Genomic DNA, 19,897 nt, shown 5'->3' with positions numbered 1-19,897 from the left:
CATTGTGCTCTTAGGTCAAGTATGCACGTTTTTTTTTGTGCAAAATACTGTACCTTTAACAGACTATTCTATATCTGTCACCAGTGCTTTTCTGTACGAAAATCTTTTTGGCATCTGTGATTGGCATCGGCGTGTTGGAACACGAGCGTGCACAGCAACTCCCAACGTGATCTAACATCAGAGAGTCGTTTTCTTTAAACATTTTAATTTATTCACACAAGTCAAGTAAAAACATGAAGGTTTTTTATGTCAATGCAGCCACAAATTGCTGATAAGTTGTAGCTGAGACAAGACTGTGGTTGAACGCAAGAATCATAAACATATATTAACTCGCTCATTAATACAGTTGTCAGCAAGTATTTGTTTTTGTTATAACCCTATAGTACAAAACCAATTGGTCAGATCTTCATAATATTTATTTTATTGTGGGGTTTTTTTTTCTCTTGTTTTATTTTTTTATCTTTTAATACATATGAAGAAAATTGTTGTTTGTTTTGTTTTATTTTTTGTTTGTTTTGTTCATAACCTTTTACAATAAGGCCCCATTAGTTAATGCATTAACTAACATTTAACTAACAATAAGTGATACTTTTGTTTAAATATTTATTATTCTTTATTTACGTTCGTTAATAAAAGTGCAACTGTTCATTTGTTAGTTCATGTCAGCTCAGGTCCATTAAATAATATTAACTGATACAACTTTTGATTTTTATAACGTGTTAGTAAATGCTGAAATGGTTAATATATGCTTTAGAAGTATTTTTCATTGTTTCATTAACAATTTCATTGTTAATTTGTGTTAACTAATGCTAACAAATGGAACCTTATTGTAAAGTGTTAGCGTATTTTTGTTGTTGCTCCTGTTGTTTTATCATTTTATATGATTTTATGTTAAAAAAAAATAGGGAAAATATGGAAAGTGGAATTGCAGCTTCGCTGTTTCTAAACAACATTTAATCATCGTTCACTTTCAAAATATGAGATATTGGGTAATTATTTTCTTTACTCTCTCTTTTAATGACATGTATGCAGAAACGTTTTTCAGCAGACCTGTATCCGTTCTCAGAACTGTATTACGCTGAGGACTTCAGAGTAATGAAAGAGTGCTGTGTTGTTTGAGGGCGTTTCCTTCAATTGATTCAGAACTATTTACTCTAAAGCAGGACTTCTCCTGTGCTTTGTAGAGGTGCTCTCAGGGCACCCCTTGATGAAGATATGCCTCCAATTACCATTGCACCTTTGAATGTTTACATGAACCCCCAGGCTGTTCCAGCCATGTTTATGTGGTGTATCGTGAGCCACTTTCGATTAAAAGAGGAGAAAGAAAAAAAGTGTCTGCAAATAACTAATTATGCATAAAGCGGATTGCTTTACCTTATTCTATAACATTAGAGCGGGTGTGGCCATTGTAACTTGAATGTGTTGAGGCTTCCAGTTATTTTTAGCTATACAAAAACTGTCCGTTATGCTGCTTGTTATTCCTCAAGTTATTTACCCTATAGCAGCAAATGAATCGGAAATCTCCGCACATCCGCACAAAATAACTTACTTCCGCGTTGAAAAATAAGGTGGATAGTTAACCCAAAAAGTATATTTTATTATTTATTATTTTATAAATCAAAGTTACTTATTATTCTCGCTCATGTCATTCCAAAGAGAGAGTTTTTGTAGGAGCTCCTTTCCATACAATGACACTGACCATGTCTGTCATGCTCCAGTAAGGAAAAAATGTGCCATAAAAGGACTATATACTGTTAGTAGTCTGTAATGTATTGAGGCCGGTTCACACTAAGAACCATAACGATAAAGATATAGTTCTAAAAATCGTTTTAAATATAAAAGAAGCAGTCCACACCACAACTATAATGATGACGGCACAGTGAAACAATATGTCGGAATCACTTTCAGAACAATTTTTCCAGCAGATGAACGCTAAAAACATTAACACTGAATGCATCCCGCTTTAAAGAGCTCATGCATTTAAAGCGGCATACGACGAAACTGCAGCGCGAGCTTATAGTACAGAACAATATAGTCCGCTGGTGTGTTCGCTAATGTAGTTATCGTTATTGTTATCTTTATAGTTATTGTTCTTTGTGTGAATGGCCCTTTACTCTTAATATCTGTCAATCTCCAAAAAAAACAAATAAAATAAAATAACAAATAATCTATAAAAGTACCCTAAATGTAGCCCAAGCAATTTCTGCACTATATTTAAAGTCTGTTTTTGTGTACTATATTTATGTTTATATATATATATATTTATTTATATATATATATATATTTACACTTGTAAGGGGTAGTTAAATTTCAGGACTTCGGCAGAGGGGAAGATTTTCAGTCAATGGTGACTCAAATTTCTATTTATGATACATTTTTAAATTGTTATATCGCTTCAGAAGACTTGTGCACAGGTTGCTTGGGCTACTTTTATGGGGTTTTGTTTTGTTTGTCCTCTTTTGGAGTTTTACAGATATTATTATTACTATAAACTGTTGTATGGGGGGGGGGAGGTAAGTAGAGATTCAAATTTTTCCTTTTGTGAAAACATATGAGTGAAAAACAGTGTTTTGAATGACATGAGGATGTGGATGTTATGGAATGTCGATATCCAGCATCAGGACACTTTGGATGTTTGTGTTAGCGGTTTTAGTTTTAATTGCCCTTACATAAGGGCAATAGCACTGCTGGCACAACAAGACTCCTGTCAAAAGCTGCTGGTTCTTTCTTGCCTGTTATGAAGGGGAAGCAAACTGACAATATTCTGGGAAGGAGCTCTTTAACCTTCAGGCTTCCACTGATTTGTTCTTATCCTGTTGCAGGAACTTTCCGTCATGAAGCAAGTCCTTATTAGCATGCGCTCACAGCAGCACGGTGGACATCTGCCTCTCGGGACCGATGGTACGGGGACCGCAGTTCACAGACCCAAACCTTTAAAAAGCACAGATGAGGAGCAATACAACTATGGGCCCAAACCCACAGTGTTTGTAAGTTTTACTTGTCTATCCACGAAGAGAGCCTTTCAAACAGCATTTAAGGACAAATAGTAGCTTCTCTGGGAACCAAAAAGGGACACATTTTAAAGTTATTTTGAACAGCTGATACCTTTTGTTTGATTGAGCCTGCTATGTGGGCTGATATTTACTTTCACATTGACTTTTACAAGTTTAATAAAATGTTTTACTCAAAGCAAAGTCCAAAGAAATGGTCAATGATATTTAACACTGGTGTTTTTTTTCTTTTCTTTTAACAGACCAATAAAGAAGTCCCAGAATGGTATAGAAAACCCAAACGGAAAACCAAGTAGGGACTTGTTCAACTCGTTTAAGAGTTTAAGGATGCTCCATGTCATGCAATCACTGATACAAGTCTGTTTAAGTTTAAGACCTATTACATAACTAGTTACACAGGTTTGTTGTGTAGTCATTGTGAACCTAAAACTATGATTTTTTTTTTTTAATGGTAATAAATAATTTGATGTTGTCCAATAGGTGTGTGAATGTTTTTATTGAATTTTATTTTAATTTTAAAAAGTATATCAGGTTGTTTAAACAACAGTATCTGCATATAAGCATTTTTTTATTCTCTATACCCTGTAAAATAGCTCAGTAGAATGTATTATTTGATGGTTATAAATCTGTATCCTTCTGTTTTGATTCGTAAAACGCGAGACACTGTTGATAAAAATAGAGGAGCGCGTGCATACCTTAATCGCAGCAGCATTGCACACTTATTTGTGTCATCTTAATGTTACGCACCACAGGCTCGAATGTCCAACAAGAACAGCAGTAGCAGTGAGCTGCATGTTATTGATGCATTTCATTGATTCAGTCAGCTTGAGATGGATATTTTTATTTGCCGTGTTGTTAAATTTGAAATTATGGTAAACATTGATGTACTTAGGGATCATATACTGTTTGTAAATAAGCCTTGTTTCCCAGCTTTATAAACAGGAAGCGCTGTGCAGACACATCTTGGTAGCATTTGTACCTTGTTCAGGATTCCAGTTATTTTAGTGCTTTAGCATTTGAAGAAAAGAAAAAAATCTTATTGCATATACCTTAACAGTCGTTTGCTAAATAATGAGATCTTTTCATATTAACTAGCCAGATATTGGCTTATTAAATCAGAAATAAATGTAACAGTTCCTCCACAAAATAGAGAAACTTATTAGAGATGACATAATGTCGCCGAATGTGGACCTGGATGCATTAATAAAAATACAAAACAAGTCAAAATGTGAAAACATGAATTCATTCATTTTCGTTGAATAGTTCTTATTATAGAAAATGTTATAAAAGTGGCCTATCTATAAATAGACGTCATCTAAGTACAACATAATGATATTTGTGTTCTTTACGCGAGTAACTGATTCACAAATCCAGTAAGATTTTCGGAAGTATTTTGATTCACTAAAAGAACCGGCTCATAAGATTCGGGAATCAGACTACACTGACCACGATGCATGTTGTTGAATCACTTAAAAGAACCGGTTCACAAGAGTCATTCGTTCGTGAATTGACTGAATAAGAAGCGTTTTACTTGCTATGAACTCTTCACTGGCTTCTATGTTATAGTTTTTAACAGAACTAAGTAAAAAAATGTTTTCATCACAAAATGAAGTTTGAATTAACTTGTAAAAATAATAAATAGGCTAGCCGACAATTCGAACACATTGTCGCTGTTAGTCAGTAGGCTAGGCTACTAGTGAGTTTAATATTAGCCTTATTCTGCACTACAGTCATTATTTAAATGCTAAGGGGCAATACGTAGGGCTGGACATATTTAACTCCGGCTGTTTTGACGGGCTTGTTCCGCTGTTACAGTATCAGCAGTAGTAAAGGTGTAGCCGTCTCACTTTCTCAGTCCCTGACAGAGTCCGGCCCCGCCCTTTCAGCGATTATAGGCTACATATATCCCGGAGCTCCAGGAACGGAGCGAAGCAAAACGGGATATTACTACCGAAAGCGCGCGCACACATACACGCACGGGTGTCATTCCATGCACCATACACTCACTTCCCCTTCCTCGACGTCTATCAAAACACATTTTGCGGACGTTCTCTCCGTCACATCCACGGGTTTATTGCCGCTATACGCTTCTAACGATGAGCGCTGCGCTCGCACCGGGACAAGATGACTTTCTCTCGCTTCTCAAACCCTCACTATCCGACGGCTTTCAGGAGGACTCCTCTCTGTTTTCCTTTGAAGCCAAGAATCCCGATACGGAAAGGGGCTTATCAAACGACTATTGTCAGGTAAATTGTTTCTATCAGTTCTCTGAATGGTGCTCTCGAAGACTGTATGATTCAATAAATTAAAGATCATATGCCTCAGTTGTGTGAAAGGTGGGCCATTGTAGATGATGCGGCATGCTGCACGCCTGCAGTCCCATCAGCATCATGCCCCATTAAATGCGTTCAGCGATGTGCGATCCTTTCATTTAAAGGAACTTTTCTGTTCCATAGGTAGGCTACATTTAAAAAAATAATATATATATATATATATAGATGTAAATAGACGTTAAGTTATGTTTAACGATAGCTGAAATGTTGGATTTTCAGATGCTTAGAAATGAATCATTTTAATTTTGTCCCTCATCTAGATTTTTTAAACCTCACATCCTTCAATACACGCAGGACAATTTTACTTTGCACTTTACCATGAGAACTTAAACATATGTTAAAGTTGCTGCCTTAAATGTGTAGCCTACCATCAACTTGGACGTTTAAGTCATTTACACTACATTATGTTAACTTAAATTACATTAAACTGTTTTTGTTTTTTTAAATAAAAAATAGTCGAACCTGATATAACATAAAAAAGTTGAAAATTGCTCAACTTATTTTGATGAGTTAAAGCAATGTAAAAAAAAAAAAAAACGTTGTCATAAATTATTGATCATATAATTTTTCAGTGTAATAGAATGTTGTTGTTTTTTCTCTCCTAAATGCTTTATTATATACACCATATCAGGCAGATAAGTTAACGTTACAATTTTAAGATGTTTTAAAAACATGTTCTGCGTTGAGCTTTGTCATTTCCAAAGTAGGCTAATGTTGTTATTTGAAAGTTGGTTGACTTCTAGATAACTTCGCGAGTTCAGTGCTTAGCTTATCCCGTGTTCTCCAAATAGTAGCCTAAAAAACAAACAAATTAAAAACATTACCCTAGCCGTCATTACTGTCACACATAGCATAAGTCTAGTTTGAAGAATCGTCGTTGTTCAAGATTTCAAATCCAAAGCGTCCTCAATTGTATAATCTGTCATTATGCACTTCAAATGGATTTGGTGGTGTTTTTGGGGGGGTTTCCCCGTGTCTGTAATGCAGGGGAGAGTCTGGGCTGGGTCGGATAGCGCACAGGCTCATGTCAGTTGCTTGCAGTTGGTTTCTTGGCTACCGAACCGTCAACAACTGACTCCCCTCCCTCCTTCCTCACCCACGCGCGCTGCTCTCGCGCTCCGAACTCAAACTTCCCAGCAACGCCGAGCCTCAATCTGAAAACTTGTGAAAGAGATACATGTCCGGCGAACAGCTGGAAGATCTAAATCCAGAAATAGCTATGCGTAGCAGCCGCGTAAAGAGCACTTAAAGAGCTCTGGCATTCCGAGTATATGTATGTAGTATGTGTGAGTGTTTTTTTTTATTTTCCCTCGTGTTTATTCCTCTAGTGACTCTATAGATGTTACATTCAGGAGGGAGTAATGAATGAGTCGTAATTGATTATTTTGTGCTGATTACGGTTTTATGATAATTGGTTGGCATTTATTTGGAAAGGCTGAGCAATCTCTCCAGCATGCTTTCCACCTGTCAGCAAAGTCTGTTTTGAGCTTGTGGTATGAGCGCTGTTTTACAGTCTTAGGTGGAATGTAGCAGAGACATATCGAAGAAGACTTGATAAATGCTTTACCTCTGACTGCTCCATACAGCAACACAATCGCTTTGTGCTCTCAATATATACTTGATCAAAGATCAGGTGTTAAAACATCAAGTCCTGATTTTTAGATTTCACATCTTCAGACAAAGATTTTGCGGGTAAAGTATATCTATACCTGCAAAATTTCTAAAATTGGTGGTTGGCCTATCTCATGATGTAGGTAATGTTGTTATAGCCTATAAACATAATACAATGGTAATTTAGATGAATTGAGGTTTTACACCAAATTTACTTAAAATTTGCACACAAAAAAAAAATGTAAATGTAAATGATTTATTATTAATTGATAAGATTTAAAGAAAAGGAAAAGTGACCTGTTAATCGGCCAGCAGACATCGTTATCGGTTACCTCAAAATATCAAATACAAATTATAAATTGGTTCATCACTTGATGCACATGACGTATTTCGCTTTACCTGATCCAACATGCTTGCCTGTTCACATAACATATTGATATTCATATTCCTAAATAATTTTAGGTCTTTTTATTATTATACATTCTAGACTAATTGACTGTTAGCTAACTTGTTGTGTTAGCAAGTCCAATGCTTATCCCGTTTTCTCAACAAAAAAAAAAAGTCATTACTCATTACATAACATATTAAAGAATCATCATTGTTCAAGATTTCAAGTAGTCTAACTGTCCTCAATTGAAGAGGAAGAAAATAAATATCCATCAAAAACTCCGCCTGGCCAATAAATTGGTTTGTCGGTTTATTTTTACTTGTTCCAACATGCTTTTCTATTCATATGAGGGACAATTATATATTTCATAACACCGATTAGCAAATAATCACATGTGTACTGGAGAATAAATGCTAAAATGTGTTTTCTATTATTTTGCTTAATATATTTATATTGTAAGTAAATATTGAGTAGTCCATATATTTTTACTCCAAGCCAACTTGTCGTAGCTGAGTAAGCAGGCAGGTTGGCCATTGTTATAAGAGTAAGTGAATATTTGCATTCTTGCAAGCTTTTCTAAAATGTTATGTATACTGTCTGTGTTTGTGCTCCACCAACACAAGCAGTCCCAGGAGATGCTGCCAGCATTGCTGACAGAAGCAGCGTATGCAGTATTCCAGTAGTTATTATTCTGAAATCTGTTTACCTTGTTTGCATTTAATGGCCCTTACAACTGCATTTACAATTTTATGCTTCTCTCTTTTGCTCTCTAGGCTAAATTAGAGATGGATAAATACCTGTCTCCACAACCTATGGCTCTCCCCGACTTAAAGAAGTCAAGACGAGAGAGTATCTCTGTAATGGACCAGTTTTTCGGAGACGACCACTGTTCCCCCTACAGCATCAACATGAATGTCTTCCTGCCCGACATTGCGTATCTAAGAACGGGCTTGTGCCGGCCGGCACGGCCTTCGGTCCCCAGCCAGGTCAAAACTGAACCTGTAGTGACACGTTTCTCTCATCCAGAGTGTCCAGTGAGCGCGACCGGCCCTCCATCCACGTTACCAGATTTCACCAGCATCTTTAACGCAAATTCCACTTCAGGCTCTGGAATGGACACCATGGACGATAACACCGGGGTCTTTGTCAAGCAGGAGATGCAAGGCTTTGACATCCCTCAGGATGGGCCACTCTTCCAGCTCCTCAACTCAGAGCTGGACGTCCCCCATCAAGCCGATTCTCACGCTCACTCTGTGCCCTCACAGATGCCTACTTTCCACGACCTGCACTTAGCGACGCAACAGACTGCTTCCAAACCATACTGTGGCATGTCCTCTGCCGGGTACCATCTCGGCCCAGGTCACTTCGTCCATCCTCAGGGTCAGGCTCACTCGCAGCTCAAAATGCCCTATCTTCCCCCTACGCCTCCCACTTCAGAACCTGGCAGTCCTGACAGACAGAAGGAACTGCTTCACAATCTGACACCACCACCATCTTACGCCGCCACTATCGCCTCCAAAATGGCTGTCCATGCGCCCAGTCACCCAACCCCCACCCCCACACGACCTTCCGCGACCAACGGGTCCATGCCTGTCCGTTACAACCGAAGGACAAACCCAGACCTCGAGAAAAGACGGATACACCACTGTGATTTTCAAGGTAAAGAGAATAAACAAATTGTTTCAATTGAACTTAAATTAATCATGTTGAGCTAAAAAAGCATAACAGCCAAATTCACAAGATGTCCGGAGCACAACGCTGCTTTCTACTGTGCTTTCTTACTCACGCTTGAGTCCACTGTTAAATAATTCAGAGACGGGCAAAGCCTTTTAACCAGTGCTCAAAATGAATGCCAAAGAGTTGACGTCAGGCTAATTGTTATTGAATCCTGTTGCATCAAATTGACTGGGCAAATTGTAAAACAGACAAGCCTCACAGTGCCATTAATAGTGCATTTACACTAAGAAGCTGCATGTCTGATATGACGTGCTTCGCAATTAAGAACCCATCACTGCTTTTCTTCACTGAGTGGGGTTTTACTGCTAACGACATGAGATGGGCTTTGGATTCCTAATTGGAAAAGAAAGCATACTGAAACCAAAGAACAGGATGCTCTTGTTTGTGACTGTGGTGATGAGTGAACCAACTGATTTTGTGTTGGTGACTTAAAATATTAAATTGCTCTCTTGTTGTACTTCAAACATTAAAATGCCATTGTTTGGTTTATAATGTATAACTGAAATATTGAATCATTTTAATATTGTTTTAATGTTCTTTTTTTTTTTTTTTTTTAATAGCCTCCCAGCATTTTTATATCTCAAAACATTAAAACAATCTTGTCATACTGTTTATGCATCAAGCATAATAACTGCATTTTTTATTATATTTCCCCCGTTTTCACAGACAAGGTTTAAGCTTATAGTCTCAGTTTAAAATGCATGTTTGAGCTGTTTTAACTGAAAGCAACTTGTACTGACATATTTTAAGATATAAAAATCTTTGATTTTACCATTGTTTTGTCTCAAGATGCACAACAATAATGTTTTTTTTTTTTTCTAAGGCACATTTATAAAAGCTACTTAAATGCCATAATTAAACTAAGGCATAATCCTGGCTTAATCTAAACCCTGTCTGTGAAACCAGGCCTTGATCATTTTAATTGTTTTAATAACATTACATTTTTTTCATCATAAATAGCCTCCCAACATTTTTTTTTTTTTCAACAAAATGAAAGCACTCTTTTCGTACCGTTTATGCATCAAGCATAACAGTACATCGTTTTTTTTTAATACTTATAATTTAAATATTTAACAATTTATAAAAAAAATTTATCAATAGCCTCCCAAGATTTTTATCACTCAAAAGATCAATGCAATGAAAATCATTGCATTGCTTTTTAATACTTATAAATTATCGTTTAAATATTTAATGTATAATTATTTTCATAATGAATAATATTTTTATTAATAGCCTCACGACCATTTTTTACAGTCTTTAAAAGGATTAAAATACTCCTGTCATACTGTATATGCATCAGATATAATAATTGCATTATAAGTTATTTAAATATTTAATCATTTATAATTATTTTATAAATACTCAACACACAAATGCTTTATACTGTTGTGAGTAACAAAAGCTGTTGTATGTTTTTAGGTTGTAAGAAAGTTTACACCAAGTCGTCCCACCTGAAAGCTCACTTGAGGACACACACTGGTAAGAGTTCTCCAATTAAAAATGGTTTTATTTATGCTCGATAAAGCTGCCCTCCTATTTTGGCACTTTACTGTCATGTTGCTGGGCAGAAGTGCGTTGTTGGCATGCACATGCGTTCATTCTTGCACGATGCCTGAAAGCTATCCTGCGCCGCTTCCTAATATGAGATTGCACCAAAACCATGCCCAAATACATCAGCAGGAACAGCCTTTTCTACTTCCTTTTCCATATTAAATTTTAACGTCCAATATTTGAATGACCTCCTGGCAACATTTGAATATATCAGTAGTACATTTAAAAATGTCATTGTTAAGCATTGCTCTCTCTCTCTATAAAAATATATTTGGAGATACACATTTAGTATCCGGATGGAAGTAAACAAGAGCAGACCTCATTTGACCCAGAGGAGTGAATCTGAATATTCATGCATTCCAGAACGTGGCCTTTGGCATGTGAACTTAATAAACTGATAAAGTATACTTATCAGGCCATCAAAAGTTTGTAGATTTTTCCAGCTATAGATTTACTTTTTATGTCACCAAGTCCTGAGCTTAATTACTTGCTCTTACTGCCTGTAAAGCACTATTACGATAAGATAACAACACCCACTCTTTTCTATAAGTCTTGACATGGCATGATTTAGTCTTTTGACAATGTTGCTGTATTCGAATAAACAACATGTCAAAATGAGATTTACAATTACAGTGCAGGTGCTACTTTCAAATTCATAATGATATTTTTATAGATAATAGGCGGGTCAGTTTAACAATGCCTACATTTTCTGTACACAATATATGCAATATTGCTTAAAACAAATACACACACACACAATAAAAAGAAAATACAACATTTATTAAATAAAATAGAAGTTTACCAAATTCAATGGAAATTTTTCACACTTACAATACTGTTTTAAAGTTTGCAGTCTATAAGATTTAAACAAATAAGTCTCTTATACTCACAAAGGCTGCATTTATATGTTTAAAAATACAGTAAAAACAGTAATATAATGTATTAGTAAATGTGGAAATTAACATTAACTATGATTAATAAATGATTTAGAAGTATTTTTCATTGTTAGGTCATGTTACCGAAAACGTTTGTATCAATATAAATGTCTTTACTGTCACTTTTGTTCAATTGAATGCATCCTTGTTGAATAAAAGTATTAATTTGTTAAAAAAACACACACACAAAAAACACCATGTACAGATAACAACTCAAGATACAACCCAATCCAACCAGTCCCTGGAGAGAAGAGATGGGCCTCAGGCAGACAACGCATGAGATGCCCAAACCAAACATGTCATTACAGGATCCCTGTTCAGGGCTCTCCTCACAAACGTTAAAGCTCAAGACAGGCACATGTCCTGACGTTTTGCTAGTTAATTGTTTTTGAGCGCCACACCTACTGAATGAGTTTGACACAGCTGAACTCGCAGTATCACTCTTTATAGTTCTTCGGCTCCCATTTTCTATTACTTAAAAGGCTATAGCCCAGATGAATGAAAACATTGTGATGAAGTTTTCAGTGTGTTATCATTTGCACTGATATTTCAAATAATCTAACAATCATTTCATTACTTAAAGCACTTAATATTTACAATGCACAACTCCAAAACTAAATCTCAAAACAAATAATTGTCATAATTTATTCAGCGTCATGACTTTCCGAACCAGTATGCAGTTTTTTTTGTGTAACACAAATACGTTTTTTTTTATTTTTTAAATGTTTATTTTTTGTCTGTCAATGTGGTCCAATGTTGTTTTGGACCCCATTGACTTTCATTGTATGGACAAAAAAAAGTTGAACATTCTTCAAAATATTTTCTTTTGTGTTCCGTAGAATAAAGTAAGTCAAGGTTTGGAACAACATGAGGATGAGTAATTGATCACAAAATGTTCATTATCTTATGCAAGGACACAAAATAAAGTCTTTAAATCTCACGTCATTCTTTAAGTCGTCTAAATATAAGATTCGCATTTCTTTTTTACCATCTGTCATCGACTATCCGAATTTCAAGCTTTGAAAGGGTTGTAATGCATGTGTTGAGCTGGCAGGATTTTCCGAAGGGATTAACAAACCGACTTGATTTCAGGAGGAAGAAATAACCTTGTCGTCTTTTGAAAAACACACTTTAAACCCGAGTTCTAGAAAGGCAAACATTGCGCTGCTATTTATGGCCGACTATGAGTTTAGTCTTGTCAACCTCCACGAACATACCAAAATTCTGAAATACTTTAATCTTAGAGATCGAGTTAAGTGAAGTTTATTAGGTAGCTCCACACCTCTCAGTATATGTTTGTTATGGTTACTAGCAATGACATACAGAGAAACGCTACCCACACAGATTACTCATTTAGGATTACTAATGTATTCGTGAAAAGAAACCAGTTTTTTACTGTGAATGAGTTTCTTCCGTGTTCTAGTGGTGACTCCATGTGCTTAACGTTAACTTAACTTGATGTACATTGTGTTCAGGTGAGAAGCCGTACAGGTGCACGTGGGAAGGCTGCGACTGGCGGTTCGCACGTTCTGATGAGCTGACGCGTCACTTCAGGAAGCACACCGGAGCCAAACCCTTCCAGTGCGCCGTGTGCAGCCGCAGCTTCTCTCGCTCCGATCATCTCGCCCTGCATATGAAGAGGCACCAGAATTAGACACAAACACACACTCACTGAAACAGACACATATGCTTATTATTATGCACATGAAGTGATAACAGAACAACTTATTTCTTTCTCTACGCCGCGACGAACCTTATAATGTTTAGGGTAATCTTCTCTCTCTGACCTGTCGAGAGTGTTGAGCTGTCGACTGTAAACTGAAAAAAAAAAACGTTTGATATTGCCATGAAAGCCAATTTCTTGTGGTACCTTCAGATATAACGCCCCGTTCCTTTTTCATCTCTCTTTCGGATGTATAGATCAAATTTCCTTTAAGACCCTCATTCTTGTACATGAGATCCTCTAATTGGATGATGAAACGTTTTTTAAACGTAATGAAATGGAACTGTCAAATATACAGGATTCGTTCTTGTACATCTGCAAAGCACTAAGACTAAAACTCCCATTTTACTTTGCACTTGAATTAGACTGGAAATATGAATATCTATGTATGATAAATACTTTTAATATATATATATCACTGGAATAGTTACTGCTCATACTGTGGATTCAAGTACACAGCCTATACTGCGATTCCCTCTTTTTAGTTGCTGAAGTATTTATAGCTTTGGATGATAATGTGCTGCTACTGAACAGCAATTATTTCATGAATTATTAAACAATGGTATAGAAAAGCAATGAGAAGTGGAAAAGGGCTTTAGACAGCTGTGTGATTTGTACAGTCCCCTTTATACACACAGAAGCATGCCGACCGTTTGTTTTCCCACTGTCATTGATGCATAAGCTCATATGAATGTACGAGACCACAGTGACTGTTCTTTTGAAATAATGCCTTTGGATCACATTTCATCTTAAAGTGCCTTTTCATGTTTGTTTTTATCAGCAGCACATGCTATGACTTCTTGATCATAAAAAAAAAACAGTCAGTAAAAACTCAGCAGGTTACCATTATTTCACTATTACCACAATTCGGCTGCCTTTCGTGATTTAAAGACAGGGTTAAAGTATCATCTGGTTCATACTTGTAAAATCAATGTATTTATTGCATTGGCTTTGTGAAGTGGAATTTGACAAGTTTTGTGTAATTGAAATGCCTTAATGTAAATACTATGACATTTTATTGTAAATATTATTTTGATTTATTTTCTTTTTTTGTTGTTGTTGAAAAAGTAGGGCATCATATTGCTCTGGATTTTGGCTGTGTGACTATTTTTGTTTCTTTGAATTTTTTATATTTCACTTAAACTTATTTTGTAGATTATATTTCTAAATTGGTTGTCCTCATGACAAACATTTTATGTCTACTGATTGAAATGAATTCTAATAAAATCAACTTCATAGTTTTTAATGGTTTTTACAAACTGAACTTCTCTTACACATTTTTTTTCTGTGTTAAATTTCTACGAAACTATAATAATGTGTCCAGGTGAGTTATTATTTATAGAGCCCCTAAAGGGACCTTTGCAAAAAAATGATAATAATTATACACAGACTTTTGTGTGCGCACAAGAAACATTTGTGTTCATCTCATAATTACCGTAATAACTTTGAACTGTAAAACGCCTTCACGTGCTCGTAGAACTTGTACAGCGTGTAAACTGGTAATTTTCTGAGAGCTACGACTTGTACCACCTGACCACTGCAGATTTAAGATGTGTTCGACTTTAAGCAGCGCTTTCCCGTTAGCATGCAAAAAGTTTTTAATTTTTTTATGTTTGCAGTCACTTTAGGGCCTCCATTACTACACTGGTGGAATAAAAAGTAATGAATCATCCTCCCTTAAAGCAGATAAACTGCATTTCTATAGTTTACACTGGTGTATGCCTAGGGTTTCCTGTTCACTCCCTTTAGAGTCACCATAAACTAGTTGACCAATTTCTATTTGTTGATGTGGTTCAAGAAAAATACTACAAAGAAGTAAAGATAAAACTATCATCAAAGCAGAATTTTATGTTTCAAAGATCACTTGGACCCATGCCAAACACTTTGAATGTGCTCTTATCTGATAGTTGACATCGTAAAGGAACGATTTTCACAAATCAAACAAACCTTCAAGCTCTGAAAAAGAAAATTAATGGGAATTCCTTTTTATGTCAACAAATGTCAAAAATGAGAGTGATGTTGACGGCGCAATACCTCAGTGTTATTTTTATATTGTCCAGTGCAACCCATTTAGAATTTTACATCTTTTTTGTGTGTTCCAAAGAATAAAGAAACTGGTTTGGACCAACACGAGTGTGAATAAATGATGACAGAATTTTCATTTTTGGGTCAACACACTATATATTAATTTATATTTTAATGTTATTCAGAGATTATAGATGGCATTAGTGACCTTAACAGTAATTTGATAGGAGAATTTGGTTGTAATTCAAGATTTCTATATTTAATATGGGCAAGACTGTTACTTAATAGCTGACGTGCAGCTCATGTTCAGGACAGATCCCACAAACATCACAAACTCCACATTACAGCCTTTCAAAATCAATCTTATCACTGGAATCTTAATGGTGTCGCTGCCGGAACAGATTATTGCTTTGCTCACAGGCTCATAGATCCCATGCAGAGTCCACTGTGACCACTGAAAACGTCCTATATCACTCAAATTGAACCTCCTCACAATAATTCTGGAATTAGTATGATTCCTAGAATGATAAATTTAATCTGATTCTCAACTGGTATTTGGTATAAAAAAGTATCTGTAATGTTCACAATCTCAGGCCCTGAAACTATCAGTGTGGAATGGATGGACATTTGTTGAACGCACTGTTTACTCTAAGAGGCATCGGCAGTTTCTTGGGGTGCAACCGAATTACAAGCTGCCAAAACGTTGGGGACCCCTGTGAGCAAAGAAACAATACAGCTTTTGATATGAGATCAGGAAACACCACTAAGGAAAATAAATGCTTTCATTGCTTTTAAAGAGAAGGGGATTTTCTCCCTCTCTTCTACATATGTTCTTAGTTTGATTCCTCGGACAAACCTCAGGCCCTGGACATAATGAACTTCAGATGTCAAAGACAGGCAAACAATGGAAGCTCCACTGGACCCAATCAGGAGGTTCTTCAGGGTTCCTCCTGAGAGTTGTTACTCCTACAAGTCCTCTTCTCTCCTCCACTCTTTCTTCCTCTCCTGCCTCCCCCTTTCCGTAGCCTACATGGAGGTTTTAAACCCCCAGGGTGAACATTATTTCTCTAATGCATAGGGCCCCTAGTTTTTCTTCACTTTCAGCCCTCAAAACATCATAAGCTGCACTTTCTCATAACCTGTCCGGTCCAGATCAATACAAATGAGTCTCCCTTTGCTGTAAACAAACAAAAGTGCCAAAGACAAAGGAAACAGCTTTATTTCTCACAGATTTGTACATTATGATATGGATAGTGCCAGACAGGGATAACATGGACTGGCATCGACCTTCAAAATAAAGGTTATTTGTTGGAATTGATGGTTCCATGAATAACTTTTAACATTCATTGAGCCTTTCCATTGCACAAAAGGTTTATAGAGGGAAAAGGTTCTTCAGATTATTAAAATGTTATTTAAACTAAGGAAAACTGTTCACTGGAATGTTCTTTGGGGAACCAAAAATAGTTCAGTAACACTTTAGTTTATAGGGTCCAATTCTCACTATTAACTAGTTGCTTATTAGCATGCATATTACTAGGATTTTGGCTGTTTATTCATTCTTATAAAGCACATATTAATGCCTTATGCTGCAATATTCTACATACCATAATCCTACCCAATACCTAAACTTAACAACTACCTTACTGACTATTAATAAGCAGTAATTAGGAATTTATTGAGGCAAAAGTCGTAGTTGATTGTGAGAATTTGACTATAATCTAAAATGTGACCAATGGTTCTTCTTTTACTACGAAAACCCCCTTTTGGAGCTTTTATTTTTGAGAGTGTATAATCAAGTTAGCATAATATATCCCAACAATAAGCCTTGATAGGTTTGTAGTTATTCGGATTGGGAAAGGTCAAAGGCATGTTAAAGACATTCAGCTTAACTTTAGACCAATCAAGCAAAAGTGATGATTATATGAGCCTTTTATGTAAGCCAGTAAAGTTCAAGCAGTCAAGGTGTCAGTTTTTGGGCAGAAATGCCAGTCTGATTTACGGCACTCCACATATCAGCCGACTTTTATCTTCCCTCAAGCACTACTCATGCAGCTGGATGGTCAGGGTAAATGTTCAGCAAGCAAAACTACACTGAATGTTCAGAGGGAGTTTCCTGGACACACAGTCTTTGGATAAATTACTAAGGGTATGTTTACACGACAACGATGTACTAAACACTTAAACGTTTTTCTTTGCTTTTTACGCTTAAAGACGACAATGTTGTCAGAATGATCCCGTTCAAAAGGATCTGCTAAAATGACCAAAAACGCTGTATTATGCATGCCAGGCCAGTAGTTGGCGATGTCACTTTGTAAAGAAAAACTACAGGCCTATATATAGACCTTATGCAACAGAGAAACAAACGCACAGTCATCTTTAGTATTTTGTCTTTGAACTTCTGTTTTTGCAGCTCTGTTTATTCAATGCTATCTCACAACCAATTCATACGAATTCGTACGAGTGAGTAAAAGGTGGCTAATTCGTACGACCTCACTCTAATTTGTCTAAACTCATGTGATGGGTAGGTTTAGGGGCGGGGTCAGGTGTAGGTCATTTGCACGAATTCATACGAATTGGGCAACTCGTAAAATATGTACGATTTAGCAAAACTCGTACAAATTCATTCGCGTGAGGTTTAGCCACCTCGTAAAATTCGTATCATATATTTCTATGGCATTGCTGTCGAAGAGTAATTAGTTGGTGAAGTAGATTTACTTATTGTAGAGTTAACGAAAGTTATCATGAGACTTGTAATGTTTGAAGCGGATGTCATAACAAATGTCAGTAGCCCGGGAAGATTTTAAAATGAGCGGTTCATTCACCTTACCTTCATGCTGTGAAAATACAAACCGTAAGACAGAAGACAACAAGCGCAGCGCTGAAAAGGGGTGGGGCCACATAGACTTAGCATGTAATATTATACGCATGCGCATGATGTCACGTTTTCACAAATTAGCATTTTTGTAGTTTACACAGAGATAAAGTATCGTTTCCAAAAACTTGCTTTGATTCCCGTTTTCATAAGTTTGCGTTTTCAGGCGGCCAAAACGGCATTGTTGTGTAAATGAGCGGCCAAAATGCATAAGAAGTTTCCTGTTGTTAGTTGAAAATGATGCCATGCAAATGACCCCTAAACGAAAGGTGATTCTTCTTTAAATACATCTGCAATTGCATGAAAATCCTAAATTACAGAATTCTTCTTTTTGGTCAAATGAATAATGAGAGAACGATAGTCAGTGTTCAAAGTTAACACTGCTTTGGCGAGTAAACTCAGTTAGGCTATTCACCAGTTGGCCGGTAACTTTATTATAAGAGCCAAACAAGCCAAAATTCATTATTCTACTCTCACACACATACATTCTCCCTTCACATACATATTTCTACTGTCACACTCATACATTCTCCTTTCACATATATACAATTTACTCTTATGCAAATGTATTCAAAGTATACATTTAATATTATAAATATTAAATGTATGTAAGAAGAAAATGTATGTATGTCTGAAAAAATATTTGTATGTAAGAAAATAATGTATGTGTGTGAGAGAGTATAGTGGAAACGGAAGGCGTATAATGGAAACGGAAGGCAGGTCTGGCGCGATCGGGTTATCGGATATTATACCATGCGCATGATGTCACGTTTTCACAAATTTGCAAATTCACCGGACTGTGGTCAAGTCAGCCGCGGTTTGAAAATACACGGTCAAGCCAGACGCCAAAAAAATGGGTGTGCGCCTATTAGCCTACTATGATTACGCTAAATTCAGAAAAAAGCAGCGAGAGAAATGTCCGCGGCCGTGCTGTCGGATGTCGTGCGGGAGATCGCGACTTGACAATGTTTAAAAGAGATTAATTTTCAGTGCACACAATGTTTTTGTAAAGAGAGTTTACAGTTTTAAAGTTAAATAGCTACGTAAAGTGCTTGTATAGAGTTGGTGTATGTTAATTGAGCTTTATAGTCTGATTACTGAAATGTTTATGTCAGTATTGTCTTTATTTGGTGGAATACACTGTTTCATTTTCTGTGACCATACAGTATCAGATAATATGTAATGTGAGTTTATTGAAAGAGCGTTTAACTTTTTGACACGAAGTTACGCTGCCAGCTATTTCAACACTATGAAACAAAAAAAACTAGCCTAATTTATTATTGTCTTTGTTGAATTTGCAGATTGTACAGTAGGCCTATGTGACAGCCTATTCTGTGTGTGCAACAGGACATAACTGGTCTCAGACCTGATTCTTTGTCTGGATCCATAAGCAGTCCGCACTACATTTAGACATCCATATAAGGACTCCAATGTATTTACTGCTGCTATATTTCTTGAATCCTCAACAAATCTTGAGACTGAAAGAAATCCTCATAAGGTTTGAATGTGATCATAAAGTTCTCAATGCAGCCTATCATGCACACAATAATCTGTTTCTCTTTGCATTTGCTCAATACATTCCAGCACATTATTAAAAAATTGTCTGATTTCATGTCCATTGCTACTTACTCCAAAAAGTAAAAACTGTAAAAAAAACCAAAAAAAAAACAGGATTACTTTGAATAGCATCATTGTAAAGTTGCGATGAAGA

General features: G+C 36.2%; 2 protein-coding genes across 4 annotated transcripts in view; both read left to right on the top strand.

The window, feature by feature from the left end:
* The window catches only part of pibf1 (progesterone immunomodulatory binding factor 1), a 47,974-nt gene extending 43,256 nt beyond the window's left edge, over positions 1–4,718 (top strand). For all 3 annotated transcript variants that reach the window (XM_082164021.1, XM_082164020.1, XM_082164022.1), the window contains 2 exons: positions 2,823–2,987; positions 3,254–4,718. In XM_082164021.1, the coding sequence (XP_082020147.1) occupies positions 2,823–2,987; positions 3,254–3,307 (219 nt within the window). In that variant the 3' untranslated portion in view covers positions 3,308–4,718. The remainder of the gene's footprint in view (positions 1–2,822; positions 2,988–3,253) is intronic.
* Positions 4,719–4,973: 255 nt separating this feature from the next.
* On the top strand, positions 4,974–14,535 carry klf5a (Kruppel like factor 5a). The gene is made up of 4 exons (XM_082164033.1): positions 4,974–5,257; positions 8,117–9,002; positions 10,500–10,559; positions 13,042–14,535. Exons 1-4 carry the CDS (start codon positions 5,108–5,110, stop codon positions 13,218–13,220), a joined length of 1,275 nt encoding a protein of 424 aa, XP_082020159.1. The 5' UTR covers positions 4,974–5,107; the 3' UTR covers positions 13,221–14,535.
* Positions 14,536–19,897: the final 5,362 nt, after the last annotated feature.

Source organism: Leuciscus leuciscus (genome assembly GCF_965113295.1).
Source record: "Leuciscus leuciscus genome assembly, chromosome: 3".
NCBI lineage: Eukaryota > Metazoa > Chordata > Actinopteri > Cypriniformes > Leuciscidae > Leuciscus > Leuciscus leuciscus.
Note: the sequence above shows the minus strand (reverse complement) of the source record. Positions and strands in the feature narration are given on the sequence as shown.